The sequence below is a fragment of the Propithecus coquereli genome, unplaced genomic scaffold (assembly GCF_000956105.1).
Source record: "Propithecus coquereli isolate 6110/MARCELLA unplaced genomic scaffold, Pcoq_1.0 Scaffold235, whole genome shotgun sequence".
NCBI classification, from domain to species: Eukaryota; Metazoa; Chordata; class Mammalia; order Primates; family Indriidae; genus Propithecus; species Propithecus coquereli.
Genome location: NW_012147897.1, coordinates 4562434 through 4578516, shown reverse-complemented (window position 1 = coordinate 4578516; position 16083 = coordinate 4562434). Strand labels below are relative to the sequence as shown.

General features: G+C 40.0%; 1 protein-coding gene across 1 annotated transcript; it reads right to left on the bottom strand.

Annotated features, from left to right (window-relative positions):
* Positions 1-174: 174 nt before the first annotated feature.
* On the bottom strand, positions 175-15328 carry SPCS2 (signal peptidase complex subunit 2 homolog (S. cerevisiae)). Its single transcript, XM_012645720.1, has 5 exons — positions 15177-15328; positions 8697-8780; positions 7977-8137; positions 5550-5684; positions 175-1062 (listed from the first exon to the last, which is right to left on the bottom strand). The coding sequence occupies exons 1-5, from the start codon at positions 15288-15290 to the stop codon at positions 876-878; spliced, it is 681 nt and encodes a 226-aa protein (XP_012501174.1). The 5' UTR covers positions 15291-15328; the 3' UTR covers positions 175-875.
* Between the last annotated feature and the right edge of the window lie 755 nt (positions 15329-16083).

Below are 16083 nucleotides of genomic sequence, written 5' to 3'. Positions count from 1 at the left end.
CAAAGTAAGCACTGAGTGTTGTTATTGCTGTTATCGCTGGAAAGCTGAGTTTCTTAGCTATAGGTTCTCAGGGGCCTCTGACAAGTAAAACAGCCTAGAAATGAAAGGAATCTATAGTAGTAAGACCGTTAACACTCACTGCTCTGTTCCTTCCATCAAGACTAGGACTCCATATTTTCACATCTTCTTTCCTTTTATTGAAAAAAATTTTAGAAAATGGCAGTTAATAAAGGACACAAACAAATCAACAGGGACATACTGGTGGAAAACAGACAATATAAAACTAAAAATGCCATTGGCTTCTTTAATTGGTTATGAGCACAAAATGTAACAGGTGGAAGGTCTGTTTTAAATTAAAAAGCTATGTTTTTTTGTTAAATTCTCCCCAGGTCAGATTTATACACACCCACAAAAATGGTGTGTGAAGGAAAGCTGTCATACACAAGAAGTTGTATCCTGAATTCTTCAAGGGAAATAGCTGTTGAAATAGGAATTAACACAGAGTCAGCAACAGGTTGACAATTTTTTTAAATTGAGTCTTCAAATGCTGCACGGCACAAAGCTATACTATATAAAGTACTGCTAGGTTCAAAGGAAAAAGTCTGTACAGCTTTTAGCAAAACTGCTTTTCCAGAAAAGCAAATCAAAACAACACAATTAGCAGACCAAGGAGGCTACAGCTAGACATCAGAGCTACAACTTCTCATATCTGTGCTAGAAAATCCTATTCATCCAGAATAGACTAAAATTTCAGGACAAAACAGGGACATTTTTAACATTTCTTACTTCATCCATTTTAAGTTCTCTGTTTCTTTCCCCCACCCACCCAGTAATTCGGCATGACCCAGCAGAAAAAGGACTGCTTTTAGAACCGGCTATTTCATTTTTCTTTCTGTGGTGAGACTGTCATGGAGCCTGGATATTTCAGGCTCATATGCATCCATGACCAGTGTCCCACTGTGGTCAAAAAACTTAGCAATGGACTTGGTGAACTCGGCTTCCCGCTGCTGCTTTGTTCTCCCACTGATGAAGGTCAGCTTCAGGGTGTATTTGTCATCGAACCTAAGCATCACGGAAAAGATAACAAATCAAAAACCAAACACAGAGATTTGACAGTAGAGCACCAAGTATTTCCAAAGAACAGGAATAAATTAAGCATGGTGATATAGGAATACACACATCCTTTAAGACAAGAAAACCCCACCACCCACAGCTCCTAATTGCCTTCAAGATACTATTTAATAATTCTGATTCTAATATATCTTCCCTGATTTAATTACTGTGTGCTACCTCGCTGTAGACCATTAAACCATATAGACCATCTTTTCTCTGGACTTTGCACTTGCCATGCTGGAAGGATCTTCCTAGTAGACTCTTCTCTCCTACTTTACCTGACTAGTTTCCATTCGTTAATACTATACTTGGGCATAAACTTTTTTGAGAAAGCCTTCCCAAACCCTCCCAATCTGGGTCAGATGTGTCTCCTACCGCACCATCGACCAATATTCAACTCAAATACTGACCACCTATCATAAGCCAGGTCTAATAATAGGCTCCTATGTCATCAATAAAACTATTCACATGACATATATCTGTGTTCTTCACTGGACTGGGAAATTCTTGAGGGCAAGGATTTTTGTTCTCTGCTCTTAACTTGGTACTTGGCAGGCAATCAAATATGTACGAATAAATGAAGAACCGTGGCTTTCAAGGATGTTCCCCAATTACAGGCTGCTTGGTCCTTGCACTCTGTAATCAACCTATCTCTGGCTCCTACTATAATCTCAGGCTGGGGATGCCAACTGCTTTACTACATGAACTCCAGAGATTCCCCAGCTATAACTTAAGGTATCTTGAAGGTCTTTACTATTTCCATCCATTCGAGAAGGTTTAATAACGCCAACTTCTGGTAGGCTGGACACTCCCCCCCACCTCTGTCCCATTAGGGCTTATTCAGTAGATTGTCAAGCTAGTATTATCTTTAGATAAAGAAGTTTCTTGAGCCTCTATTTCTGCATGTTTAAATGAGAAAATTTCCACCTACTTTTAGGATCACTATCATGATTAGAACAGTGCCCTCATTAACTAGTGTTCAAAAAAATCGTAGCTCCTCAATACATTTTTGGTCTAGGCAGTAATTCCCAAATTGCATAGCTAGAAGTGAAGGTCCTTGAACTATTTTCAACACCTCAAAAGATTTTCTCAAGCTCTGAACCAACTGCTTCTAACTGACATCACAGTAATTTTTGGACTTCTAGGCCTAGATTTATCAGCAGTTAATGGCTTTGATGGCAGGGCATAATGAGCTGTGACCTGATGTATTTTAGGAATTGTTATTCATTAATTCAAATATTTATTGAGCCCCACTTGTATGTGTCAAGCAGTTTTAGATAATAAGGATATACAACAGTGAACGCAATACAAATGTCTGCCTTTGGGGACTTTCATTTTAGTGTACGTGAAGAAACAAATAGTATTTAAAAAATAAGATATTCTTTTAAATGTGGTGGGCAGGAAAGGCTTCAGTAAGCAGATATTTGAACAGAGCCTTAAAAAAGGTGAGAGAAGAAGCTATCTGGAAAAAGAATATTCCAGGCAGAGGGAGCAGCAAGTGCAAAGGCCTTGAAGCAAGAACATGCCTAGAATGTGTGAAGAACAGAAAGGGGCCAATGTGAACAGAATGGAGTTGGAAAGGATGAGAACCATAGGAAACGAGATGTGTGTTTGTGTTATGTATGTGGAGTGCAGAGAAAATGTGTGGACTTCTAAGACACACGTAGGATTCTAGCTTTTTTTCTAAGTAAGTTTTGAGCAAAGGACTGAGTTGATCTGACTTATGTTTCAAAAGGGTCACTTTGCCTGCTGTGCTGGAAATAGACCACAGGCAGGAGAGCAGCTGCAGAGGTCCATTAGAACATTATTATAGTAACCTAAGTAAAAGATGATGGTAGCATGGAGATGGCAAATGGTCAGATGATTTATTTAGATGGTAAAGCTGACAGCATTTGCTGACAGACTAGAGAAAGGACTGAGAGACACAAATCCAAATGATTCCAGAGGGAGCATCTGTAGAGATGGCATGGCCATGTATTGAGATGGGAAAAACTGAGGGAAGAGCAGGTTTGGATGAGGAATAGCAGTTAGGTTTTAGATGTCAACTTTGAGATGCCTATTAGATAGAAAGCTGGGATACATATGGAGTTCAGAGAAGAGATCTAGGATGAGCAAATAGATTTAGAGATCTTCATCATACAGATGGTGTTTAAAGTCTTGAAAGTCTACATAAGATTTCACCTTGTAAGTGAATATAGATAGAGAAGAGGTTCCAGGAACAAGCCCTGGTGGCATTTCAAATTTAGAGAAATGGGAGATGAAGAATCACAAAGGAGACTCAGGAAAAGACATTAAGGTAAGAAGAAAATTAGAAGCCTATGGTATCCTAGAGGCCTAGTTAAAAAGAAAAGGTGTTACATGAGGAGAATAATTACCATAACTCTATCAAATGCTGCTGACAGGTCAAGAAGATGAGGAAAGAGAAGTGAAGAGCAGATCCAAGTGATAGGAGGAAAAGGGGAGCAGAGAAATGAGAAGACTGTGTGAGAGCACAAGGGGAAAGAAATTTTTTTTTTTTAGTTGAGAGGAATTACAGTATGTTTGTATGTCAGAAGGAATGATCCAGCAGAGGGAAACATCAAGTAAGTGAGAAGGGATAAAATGTACACAAATGTGTACAGCAGCATCATACATAATGGCCAAAAGTTGAAAACAACCCAAATGTCTGTCAACTGACAGTAGATAAACAGAATGTGGTATATCCATGTAATGGAATATTATTTGACCATAAAAAGGAATGAAGCATTTCATACATGCTACGAAATGGATGAACCTTGAAAACATCATGCTAAGTGAAAGAAGCTAGTTATAAAAGACCACATATGATTCTATTCATATGCAATATCTATAAAAGGGAAATCTACATACAGAGAAAATAGACTGGTGGTTGCTTAGGGCTGGGGAAAATGGGAGGATAGGGAGGTAACAACTAAAGGGCATAGTGTTTCTTTTTGAGTTTATGAAAATGTTCTATTTTGTCTCTGGTAATGGTTGCAAATATATGTAAATACACTAGAAACTACTATACACTTAAATGGGTGAACTATATGTCAATAAAGTTGCTAAAAGTACTAAAGTCCCAGCCTGAGCAAGAGTGAGACCCTGTCTCTACAAAAAAATAGAAAACTTAGCCAGGCATGGTGATGCACACCTGTAGTCCCTGCTACTTGGGAGGCTGAGGCAGGAGGATCACTTGAGCCCAGGAATTTGAGGCTGCAGTGAGCTACGATGATGCCATTGCACTCTAGCCAGGGTAACAGAGTGAGACTCCGTCTCCAAGAAAAAAACCCACAAAAATATAAAAGTTAGAATGGAAATAATCAAGATGTTGCTAAGTTCTAGAATTCTGCAACTTTGCTTAAGTGGCCTGGCAGAGGGTACAGATTTATGATGGCTAAGGTCAAAGGGCAGCTAGGGACCCTGCAAGGAGATAACAACTCAGCTTCAATATCAAAATGAAGGTCTGCTCCTCACAGGCATCTCCACAAGTTGGCAATGAGAGAAGATGTATGGCACTGATGCTATCTATACTTACCTTCATATGTGAAGAAATGTACTTATAATTTGAAGGCCTACTATGCACTAGGAAGCATACCATGTGTTTTTAGAGGTAGTGACTAAGCACAAATTCTGGGTTCAAATTTGGACTGGAATTCCTGCTCTACCACTTTGAACTGTATGACTTCGGAAGAATTAATTTAACCTTTTGGGCCTGTATTCTCATCTATAAAATGGTCATTCTAAGGTTTAAATGCAGTTATATATACCCGATATATAATAAAGCTCAATAAACGTCTGCTATTATTATAACTGGTATCTCATTTTCCCAACTGTAGGAGTCATTCTTGATCCTCCTAAAGCTCAGATAACATACTGATCTACCCAAAGTTATACAGCTAGAAAAAAACTGAACTGGAACATGAACCCAGTTCTGGGTACCTACAAAGAACTTGTGTGTCAGCTGCACAAAGTTATTCCCAGTACTGGTTAAAAACAGACTCTGGATTATGCTTTTCTGAATTGCCCAGTGCACTACTTCACAGATTCTTGATTGCATTCATGGAGTACAGTTAGGATCATAGAAGACAGAGAAGCTAATAGGGTTCTTCAAAGATAACTGATCTCACACCTTTGGCCTTTACAGTTCAGCACTCTGAATTGTCTCAGTTAATTGGCCATAAGGAAAAAGAGAATCGTTCTTCATTCTTTCACCAAAGTATTTTCTTCCACTTTATCCTCAGAGCACTTCTGTAATAATGCAATCTCAGAACTGCAGCGCTAGGAAAAACCTTCTAGATCATTCATACCCCTTTTTTCACTTTACACAACTAGCACTATGATCTGCACAGAGTAGGTGCACAAAAATCTGCTGTTGATAATAACACAGCAGGACAAATACAACACCAGGATTTATAAATCTGTGAGGATAGTCATACCTTTTAAGACTGGAGGACAGCTGCCAAATATCATCAGGATCCATCCCTGTAGGATCTTTCCTGTGGGCCACAAGAAAGATGCTTTTCTCCTTATACGAGGTATAAATGGTCAGAATCCCCATCATCACAAAATAGGTTCAAATAAAGTTAAGGAGAAAACACACAAACATACAAAAGAGAAGTAACACAAATTGACAAGAGCAATAAAAAACTTTCATAATCATGTTCCTAAAAAAGATAGTTCTGTCTTGCTGCAGAAACACCAAAAATCTAGCTATTTCATTTTTGTCCTTATAGTTATGTACTGAAAGAAGCAAGGCTCTGTTTAATACTCCAAACATCTCAAAAAGGAAGAAAATTTAAAGGTACAGGGCATAAATCAGCTCTCATCTTTTATGTTCAAGGACAACATACATAAGAAGATAACTAGTTTGTCAAGATTGTGTTATAACTGTGCTTATTTCTTTATAAAAAACAACTAATAATTACCACGGATGATTATTATTATCCCATGTTCAAGGGTCATTAGAAAACAAATGACCCAAATAGTTTACTGTAAGATCATTACTTCCTAAATATGTATGTACTTATTATATTTGGTTTTTAACAGTATTAACTACCATATTTGAGCACTTACACTGTACCAGAAAACTGGCATAAGAGCTTTGGGTATCTGTCATATAAATTTTATGAAGGAGAGAGGCAGGAAAAGTATAGTGCCAGGTATATGGAGTTTGGAGTGAGGCAGTCCTAGATTTAAATTTTGGCCTTTTACCAGTGTAACTTGACAAATTACTTTCTTCCCCAATGTTTATGTCCTCACCTCTAAAATGGGGATAATACTGACTTTTTAGAATTTCATGAGGTTTAGAGATGGAAGATAGGCCAGGCATGATGGCTCACACCTATAATCCTAGCACTCAGGGAGGCCGAGGTGGGAGGATAGCTTGAGGTCAGGAATTCGGTGCCATTTCTGGGGACTATGATTTAGGATCAATTTGGATAATGCCATTTTGACCAGACCTGCCTTATTAGAGGCTTGCTAACTGTCTCTGAAGGTAAATCCCCAAAGAGGGGTTTTTAAAATTATTTCAGGTAGTGGCAAGATTGTTTAAAAAAAGCTACCTACCAAAATGATTTGTTTTACACAACTAGTGATTGCACATTGCAGACACTCCACAGTGCTATGTGACTACTAAAAAACAGGTAGAGCTGTATGTACTGAAATGGAAAGATGTCCAATATATTTTTTAGGTTAAAAATTTAGTGCAGAGCATTACTTAGTTTGGGGAGTGGGGACCACAAAAATTATTACTATGAACATGTATGACTTTTGTAATAACAGTAATAGTATAATAAAAGTTCTTTGTATTCAACTTGAGAAATAATCAAGCTGAGTAGGCAACAACCATGATTCTACTTTTATCATAAAAAGTAGAGGGGAAAGGAAACTATTACATACCAAATACATTATAAAATCTCTCGTTTCATCTTTATGATAACTCTGTATATTACCCATATTTATAAATGAGCATTCAAATAGCCTCAAAAAAGTTAAGTTTATTAGTGCAAGATTACAAACACCTTGGATTTCAAACCCATGTGCTCTAGCTCCAGAACAGGTTCTTAATTCCACACCTATACTCATGCTCAGTACCTCCTAGTCCAGTCCCTCAGCTTCAGGGAAACCTGACAGATCTGAACCTCTAAAATCTGATCCTTTCTTTTCTTTTTTTTTTTTTTTTTTTTTGAGACAGAGTCTCACTGTGTTGCCTGGGCTAGAGTGCCGTGGCGTCATCCTAGCTCACAGCAACCTCAAACTCCTGGGCTCAGGCGATCCTCCTGCCTCAGCCTCCCGAGTAGCTGGGACTACAGGCATGCGCCACCATGCCCGGCTAGTTTTTTCTATATATTTTTAGTTGTCCAATTAATTTCTTTCTATTTTTAGTAGAAACGGGGTCTTGCTCTTGCTCAGGCTGGTTTCGAACTCCTGAGCTCAAACAATCTGCCCGCCTCGGTCTCCCAGAGAGCTAGGACCACAGGCGTGAGCCACCGTGCCCGGCCTGATCCTTTCTTAATATCCTGGAATGAAAGTGGCTTGAGGCAGCCTGGCCTAATGAGAAAAGTTCTGGGCTAGAAACAAGAAGAGCTGCATCTCATTATCACTGTATGTTTTGCTTATTAAGTGCTCATATTAGGATAACCTCTACATTAATAATTAAAGTGAATTACAGATAAAATAACCAAATTAAACCTAAAATATCAATGACAGTTACTACATAAATTTAGATACCCACAGCTCATAATGTTAATGTCTAACATTAGCAGGCCCTAATATGAAAGTTTGACTTTTTGCAGGGAGGAGCATCAGTAGAGATTTTAAAAAGTCATCACTAGAAAACAAACCTGAGCATACACAAAGGATATGATATGACACACAAAGCCAAAACAGGCTTGGACTCTGGAAAGGGGTGCATATAATCCCAAATCAAAGCCACTATGGCAAAGAAACAGGAGATTGTACAGATGGTGAGGCGACCGTCAATTAGACCAAAATTCTCCACATACTTGTACTTTTCCAGAAGTACCTAGAGAGAAGAACAAAGAATCAAGCTAACAGGAATGGTTCCTTCCTAGTACCTGTTTTTATTCTTGGCTTCCATGATAAAAGTTATGTTAAGAATCATACAAATTCTTCTTCAAGTAATTCCCTCCAACTGTGATTTTACCACTCCAAACAAGTTAGACTCAAGCCATTTATAAAGGATCCAAAAAAAAAGTTCATCAACTCCTCAGATAAAAAACTTTTTTTTAAATCCTCAACTTTTCCCATAGCTAAAATTTTCTTTTCCTTTTACAAATGGAGAGATGACTAATCATGGACGAATGTCCTATCTTTCCTCAATCTTCTGTGCTTTAGGCTAATTAATCTCAAAAACACTAAATTACCAGCTTTCTTGAGATAGCTAACATTTATATTTTAACACATTTCCCCCTACTTATTATGTGAGAATTCTAGAAACTGCTTTCTGGCTCAACTTTTAACACTGAAAACTAAGGTCACTCCAAGTTACAGAAGAAAAAGATCATCCAGGAGATGAGCCATCAGCTACGTACATGCTAAGGGACCCCTCCTCAAGGAAGTACCTTTTTGGCAGAATCATCCAAAGAATTCTTCACAGCTGATCCATCCCACTTGTCAATTTTTACAGGCTTATCATCAATCTTCCACTGTAAAACAAACAGGAAAGTTGTGCATCAAGAAACTTAGCATCTTACTAAAAGTAATATGAACTACTTTTATTTATTTTTTTTTTTTTTGAGACAGTCTTGCTCTGTAGCTCTGGCTAGAATAGAGTGCAGTGGCATCATCATAGCTCACTATAACCTCAAACTCCGGGGCTCAAGTGATCATCCTGCATCAGCCTCCGGAATAGCTGGGACCACAGATGCACGCCACCATGTCTGGCTAATTTTTCTATTTTTAGTAGCAACAGGGTCACTCTTGCTCAGGCTGGCCTTGAACTTCTGAGCTCAAAACAATCTTCCTACCTCAGCCTCACAGAGTGCTAGGATTACAGGTGTGAGCCACAACGCCCGGCCTGAACTACTTTAAGAGCATCCTCAAGTATATATAACATTTACTCTTTGTCTTCTGATGTTGGAGAGCTAAAAGACAAAACAATTAAAAATGAGGTTGAAGGAGACTAGGTCAGTACAATCAGCTGGTACTCATGTGATGTTGCCAATCTCCATGTAGAAAAATAAAAATTTTAAGCCCAGAACCAGAACGCTTACATGGGCTACAGAGACTGTAAGTGTGATCTCACCTATCCTATCCCAATTTTATGCAAATAAGAGTATAGAAAAGAACTCCATTTGAACATCCTTTCATCCTGTAACCACAAAACTCAGAAAACACAGGTACATGAATTTACAGACATTAACAACATGGGGAGGGTCTCCTTTCATACATCTTTATCAGCAAACAACTTTTATATTTTACCAGCAAGTCTTAAGTTGAAGAAGACAGCAAATCCAGTAGAGTCTGTTGAAAATAACATTGAATTTTTTATTACAAACCAAGTCCCAGACCCATTCCCATTATCAGTTAGGCTCTGCTTCAATTGAAACTCTGCTTCAATTTTCCTTACCTACAGAAATTTGTTAAGTTTCCCAAACACTGCCATTCAGAGGGAGTGTATCACTGGATCATATGGTAATTCTTATGTTGAACTTTTTGAGAAACTGTCCAACTAGTTTCCACAGTGCTGCATCACTTTACACCCCCACTAACAATATATGAAGGTTCTGCTACATCCTCAACAAAACTGGTTTTCTTTTATATTATTATTATAGCAATCTCAGTGGATGTGAAGTGGTATCTCATCGTGCTTTTGCTTTGCATTTCTATGATAACTAATGATGTTAAGCATCTTTCATGTGCTTATTGGCTAACTGTATTTCTTCTATGGAGAAATGTCAATTTATATCCTTTATCTTTTAAAAACTGGGTTATTGTCTTTTTATTACTGAGTTGTAAGATTCTTTATACAGTCTAGATACTAGACCCTTAACAGATATATGACTTGAAAATATTTTCTTATTATGTGGATTGTCTTTTCACTTTGACAATGTCTTTTGACACACAAGTTTTTAATCTTGATAAAGTAAAAAACAATGAGTTTTGAGATGCCATTAAAGTTCACTTTGGGCCAGGCGCTGTGGCTCATGCCTATAATCCTAGCACTCTGGAAGGATCGCTTGAGGTCAGGAGTTTGAGACCAGCCTGAGCAAGATCAAGACCTCGTCTCTACTAAAAATAGAAAAAATCAGCTCGGCATGGTGGTGTGGTGCCTATTGTCCCAGCTTACTCAGGAGGCTGAAGCAGGAGGATTGCTTGAGCCCAGAAATTTGAGTTTGCTATGAGCCAGGCTAACGTCATGGCACTCTAACCTGGGCAACAGAGTAAGACTCTGTCTCCAAAAAAAGGTTCAATTTGCAAAACTGTGTTAAAAAGCCAGAACCTTGTTTCTTTAAACACAACACACACAATTACAATAATATCATAGACAAACAGTTTTATCTCCTTTGTCAGTGCTAGGTCATAGGACACAGCATATCGAAAGTCTGGCAAGCTAAGATACCATCCAAGAGAGTAAAAGAGGAGATATGCCCTGTCTAAGAACACATGGTTGGTGGGTGACAAAGCCAAGGCTACAGCCAAGGTCTTCCACCTCAAAACAGATATTCTTCCCACTACATTAGCTAGCACAAGGCCCACTCTGGTATGGGAGGCAATGTACTAAGGTAAGAGCACTGGATTAAGCATTGGGGAAGCCAGGCTCTGGAAATGTTATTAATATACTGTGTGGTCTTGGGCAAGTTGCTTTACCTTCCCCTCTCCAACTATGTCCATGTCTATAAAATGAGGTTGGAATATCAGATGAGCTTCAGGTCTCTTCGTTATAAACATTTTAGTGAAACCACTATTGATAAAGCAGAAAAGTTCAAAAAAAAAAAAACCTTAAAATGTCAGAACCAAAAGGGACTTAAAAAGTCATTTAAGACAGTAGTTCTCAACCTGGAGGTAACTGTTAAAATGCAGAGGTAGTAAATAGAGCTGTGTGGGGAAAATGCAGATGTCCAGGCCCCACCTTCAGAGTCTGAGTCAGGTCTGAAAGGAAGTCCAAAATCTGATATTTTTAACTAATACCTAAGGGAGTCTGATGCAGACAGATTTCACATCATGTTCTGAAAAACATTTATCTAATACACAGCTATAAGTAGCTATATATATTTTGCCAAGCATTTACCATGTGCCAGATACCATCTTTTAAGGTAAAAACTACTATTATCCCCACTTTACAGATGAGGAGACTGAAATACAAAGAAATTTCTTAACTTGCCCAAGAACACGCATATGGCAAGTGGCAGAGCCAGAATTCGAAGCCAGACAGACAGCCTGGCTCCAGAGTTTGTGTTCTCAACTGAGATATAAAATCTGTGTCTTATGATCAGGCTGACAGCCCAGCCAGGAAACAGAAATCCAGGTATGAGGTTAAAAGGGTCTGGATATAGCTTCTGGAAACCATGGTTTAACATCACATGTCAATTTTAATAGCCAAAACAAATTAAGCAAGCAGCTTTTCTTCATAGCTGCCAAGTAGAACAAAATGCCTTGATGTATTTGGGGCAAAATAACTTCCTGCGATAAGTCATTCTGTGACAGAGGTTGGAAGATTCAATTTGCATACTTATTTTTAAGATCAGGAAACAAGAATTGCTGTGTTCTTAAAGTCAGTTTTGTCAGAGTAGAAACTCACATCTGTTTAGGGAAAGCTAGAAGCATATCTGCATCTCTGTTACATTTCTTTATGGCCAGTGAAACTATAGTTGCAGAAATGAAATAAAAACCCTCCCCCCCAAAATCAAGACAAATCAAAGACATTGTATTAAACATAACAGCCTCTCATTCCTACAGAGCAAAAGCCTCTCTATTCATTCAGATCCTGCTCCACTGAGAATAGTATTTTTCCCATGTTTTCTCCCACAGTACCCTCAGTCTTCAACTAGAGGCACCATCCTCTAAATATGTTTCTGAAGACTGAGGTGGCAGATCTCAAGTTTTTTGTCTGCTAAATTGAATGCTGCAAGTACTTATTCTGTGTTTATCACTACAGAGCAGCTCTCATGGGAAAATGGATAAATATAAATTGGTGGAATAATACAAGACAGTATGTCATATTAAGTGACAGCTTAATTCCCATATGCACCAAGTGCTAGAGGAATTAGAGGGAGTACAGCTCAACACAAGGCTGAAATAAAGCTTTCCAAGAAAAAGCACTTAAGCAGCTCATGACTATTTTCTTCCCCCTTGTTGGTTATATCTTCCAAGTTCTCCTTTGTGAGACCTTTATCTATTTCTGATAAAGTTAGGGTTCTCAGTGCCTTGTCATTCTATTAATATTTTTATATACTCCTTTATAAAGAACACTGACCAGTATTATACAATTTGATCCTTACAAGCCTATAATATGTATGAGTGTTCCCCTAATGTTTACATAAGGAAATTTAAGTTCAGTAATATCACATAACTTATTGAAGGCCATGTGGTTTTTAACATGCTGCAAGAGAATTCAAACTTGTCTTTCTTTTCACTATATACTATAAACTAACATGGTATATGGCCTTATTAGAAGCTTCTAATTTTTATCTCCCCAAACTATCTGAATAACCTTCCTAAAACCACTGTGTACAGTCTCAAAAACCTTCAACGGGCTCCTACTCCTCCTTTGAGCAATTTATGCCCTCCTCAATCTTATTCTACCTATCACTACAGTTCCCTTAGAGAGCCTTCCAGTCAACTCACTACCTAAGAAACATCAAGCACCATCACATTCTGAGACAGTGTACCTTTGCTCAAGTAGACTTTCTTACTTGGTATGCCTTTTCTTTTTCTCTCCTCCCTCATAAGGTCCTAGTTCCACTCTCAGACATGAGGCTTTCCCTTATCAATTAGATCTCAGGGATCATTCTCTTTCTCATTTGAACTTATGTAAGGAGTACACATTTGAATACATCATATATTTCCTTAAATATATTTAATATTTTGAGTACCCCATCTCCCATATTCAGCTGAGTACTCTAACAGGATTCTTTGTTTATTCCTCCGCCATCACACATTTGTATTGGACACTATGGGTTACAGAGACTGTTAAAATATATGGTCTTATTTGATTCTCCCAAAAATCCTGTAATATAGGTGCCAGAGACCCTAAAATTTCAGATGAAGAAAGGGAAACTTAGTGAGGTTAACTGACTTGCCAGTCTTCATTACCGTTTGCAAGTAGCAGAGAAACTCCAAAGCCAAAACCTTATGATCCTCAAATCCAGGTTCTTTCAATAACACAACGATGCCAAATACTAATCCGTAATCACTGCCTTAGCAGAATGTCCATGCTTAATGTTGCTGGTGATGGTCCAAGCAGAGAGAAGAGCAAGAGCAGTCAGTGGGACAGGATGAGCATAGGCTGTAAGGTGGTCACCCAGCAGGAAGGTAGGATTTATGTATGAACATGACCATCAATTCCCAATACTCTCACATGTCTTGAAGTAATTTACCATCCTAACCTCCAGAATATGTTCCTGTCTATTAAGAAGGTTTAAGTGTGAGAGAACCATGTAATTTAAAAACAATGACACTCAAAAAAACAAGCAAAAAGATCTGGATCTGAAACCATCAACATCATCCATATTCTCATCATATAAGGCACAGGGAAGTCTGAAAGCTGTTTTTCATTAAAGTAAAACATCCTAGGCTGGGTGTGGTGGCTCACACCTGTAATCCTAGCACTTTGAGAGGTCAAGGAGGGAGGACTGCTTAAGGTCAGGAGTTTGAGACCAGCCTGGGCAATATAGGGAGATCCCATCTCTACAAAAAACAGAAAAATTAGCTGGGCATGGTGGCATGCACCTGTAGTCCCAGCTACTGGGGAGGCCGAGCCAGGAGGATGGCTTGAGCCTGGGAGTTTGAGGTTGCCGTGAGCTATGATGATGCCACTGAACTCTAGGCTGGGCAACAGAACAAGACCCTGTCTCAAAACAAAAACAAAAAACAAAAAACCCCAAACAAACAAAAATCCTGACTGTTCAACTATATTAAAGACACCATGCTTAACAATTTTCATCAAACCAGCCTAGGGCCCTACAATGAGAGAATTGCAAGTTTCCTTAGGGCACATTAAGGCTAAATCCCTCATTTCACAGATGAGAAAACAGATAGAGCAAGCATATTTCAAGGTCACAGAGCTAACTTGAGGCACAACCAACACTGGGACCCAGCTCTCCATGCAATTGCTTCTTCCAAGATGCTGTACGAAGGGCCAACTCAGGGGCACAGTTTCCTTTTCTTTTAAATCCTTGTTGCTAGGACTACGCAATGAAAAAATAAATTGGATGAGAGCAAGAGGAAAGGAGCAAGCGTGAGCAGGCAGCAGAGGACTTGCTGGCAAGCAGGTGGGGGGAGGGAGGGAGAGGGCGAGGAAAGCCAAGAGGAAAAAAAGAAAAATCTTAAGGGCTTCTTGTCAGCCCAGTAAGGGAAATCAATATTCAAATATTTTTGGTATTTGGCGTATAGAAATAAAATGCCTAGAAACTTCAGTAAGTATAAAGGACAAGAAGTGCTTTAGAATCTGTAGCAGCACGCAAGGGTGATGGTGGTGTGGAATTTGAGGGATACTGACTTAGTAGATTCTTTACTTCCTTCGGGCTTCAGCTTTCCCTCTCAGTAAAATGGGCACTTTTCAACAGTGGCCGGAGCACCACAGAGGAAAGCGATGGACACGTTGAAATGCTGCAGTAATCAAATTACCCGAAGCAGCTGTGGTGGTCAGTGTTAAGGACCAGGAACACTCGCGGAAAGGAAAGAAAGCCTAAAAAGGAGAGGGCCCAAGTTTGAAGTGTGGCGAGTGCGGACTCCGAGCGCTCATAGGTTTCCCACGGTGGGCCAGACAAGGGCTCCCCTCAAGAGACCGCCGAAAATAATGGGAACAGGGATGGAAAGGTGGGTTCGCGGCCTCTTATTCCTCCCCAGGACTCGACTGTTGCCAAGAACTAGATCCTCACCTTATCCAACAAACCGCTACGGCTACTGCCCGTCCCGCAGCTGGGACCACCGCCAGCCCCACCACTGCCTCCGCCACCACCGCTTCTCCCGCCCTGTGCAGCCGCTGCCGCCATCTTGTTCGCCTCGGCGTCTCCCTCCCCTCCGACTTGTCTGAAGCCTATTGGCTGAAGCTGGTGAAGTGACGAGTCGTGCAGAGTCCATCGGGATCCGTAGTTTGGGGCTTGCTGGCGCGAGGTTGTCGGCGGAAGTGGCCGCGGGGCTTGCCGGGACTTGTAGTTAGAAGCTCCGGCCGCCCGTTGCCACTTACACTGCCAGCCGCCGCGTCGCGGTTACTAAGGAGTGAGGAAGGTAGTGGGAGGCGCCACCGTGGAGCTACTCCGAGATCCCCCGGAGGCTCGCAGGCGCGCATCCCGCCTGTCCGGGACGTCGCCTTTGCCCACCGCTCGGAGGCGGAAACGACGCCGGAGGCAGGTGCGGCTGGAAACTTAGTTTGCGTGAGTTAAGAGTCTGTCCCCGGCCCAGATGTGCAGTTTCCATAGGGGACGGGAGGAGCGCGTTTTCATCTTCTTTTAGCTGTGTTATGGCACCTCTTATTCTCTCAAGCGACTGTCATTTTGGCTGTTAGTAATGTTTTCGTGTTTTAGAGAACTCACATTTACTGAGTGCCTGTCGTCTGCTAGTCAGTACCCTATGTGCATTTACACCTGTCCTCTTATTTAGCCCCGTAACAGCCCTGTCATATGAGGAAACTAAAGAATTTACCCAAGGCCAGGTAGCATGTATCAGAGTCCTGTTTCTAAGCCAGTTTTGGTTTTTTGTTGTTGTTGTTGTTGTTTTTAATACCTCAAAACCAATGGCATTTCCCCTCTGGCACTCTGCTTTTACAGTTTTAGGATGTAATAGTAT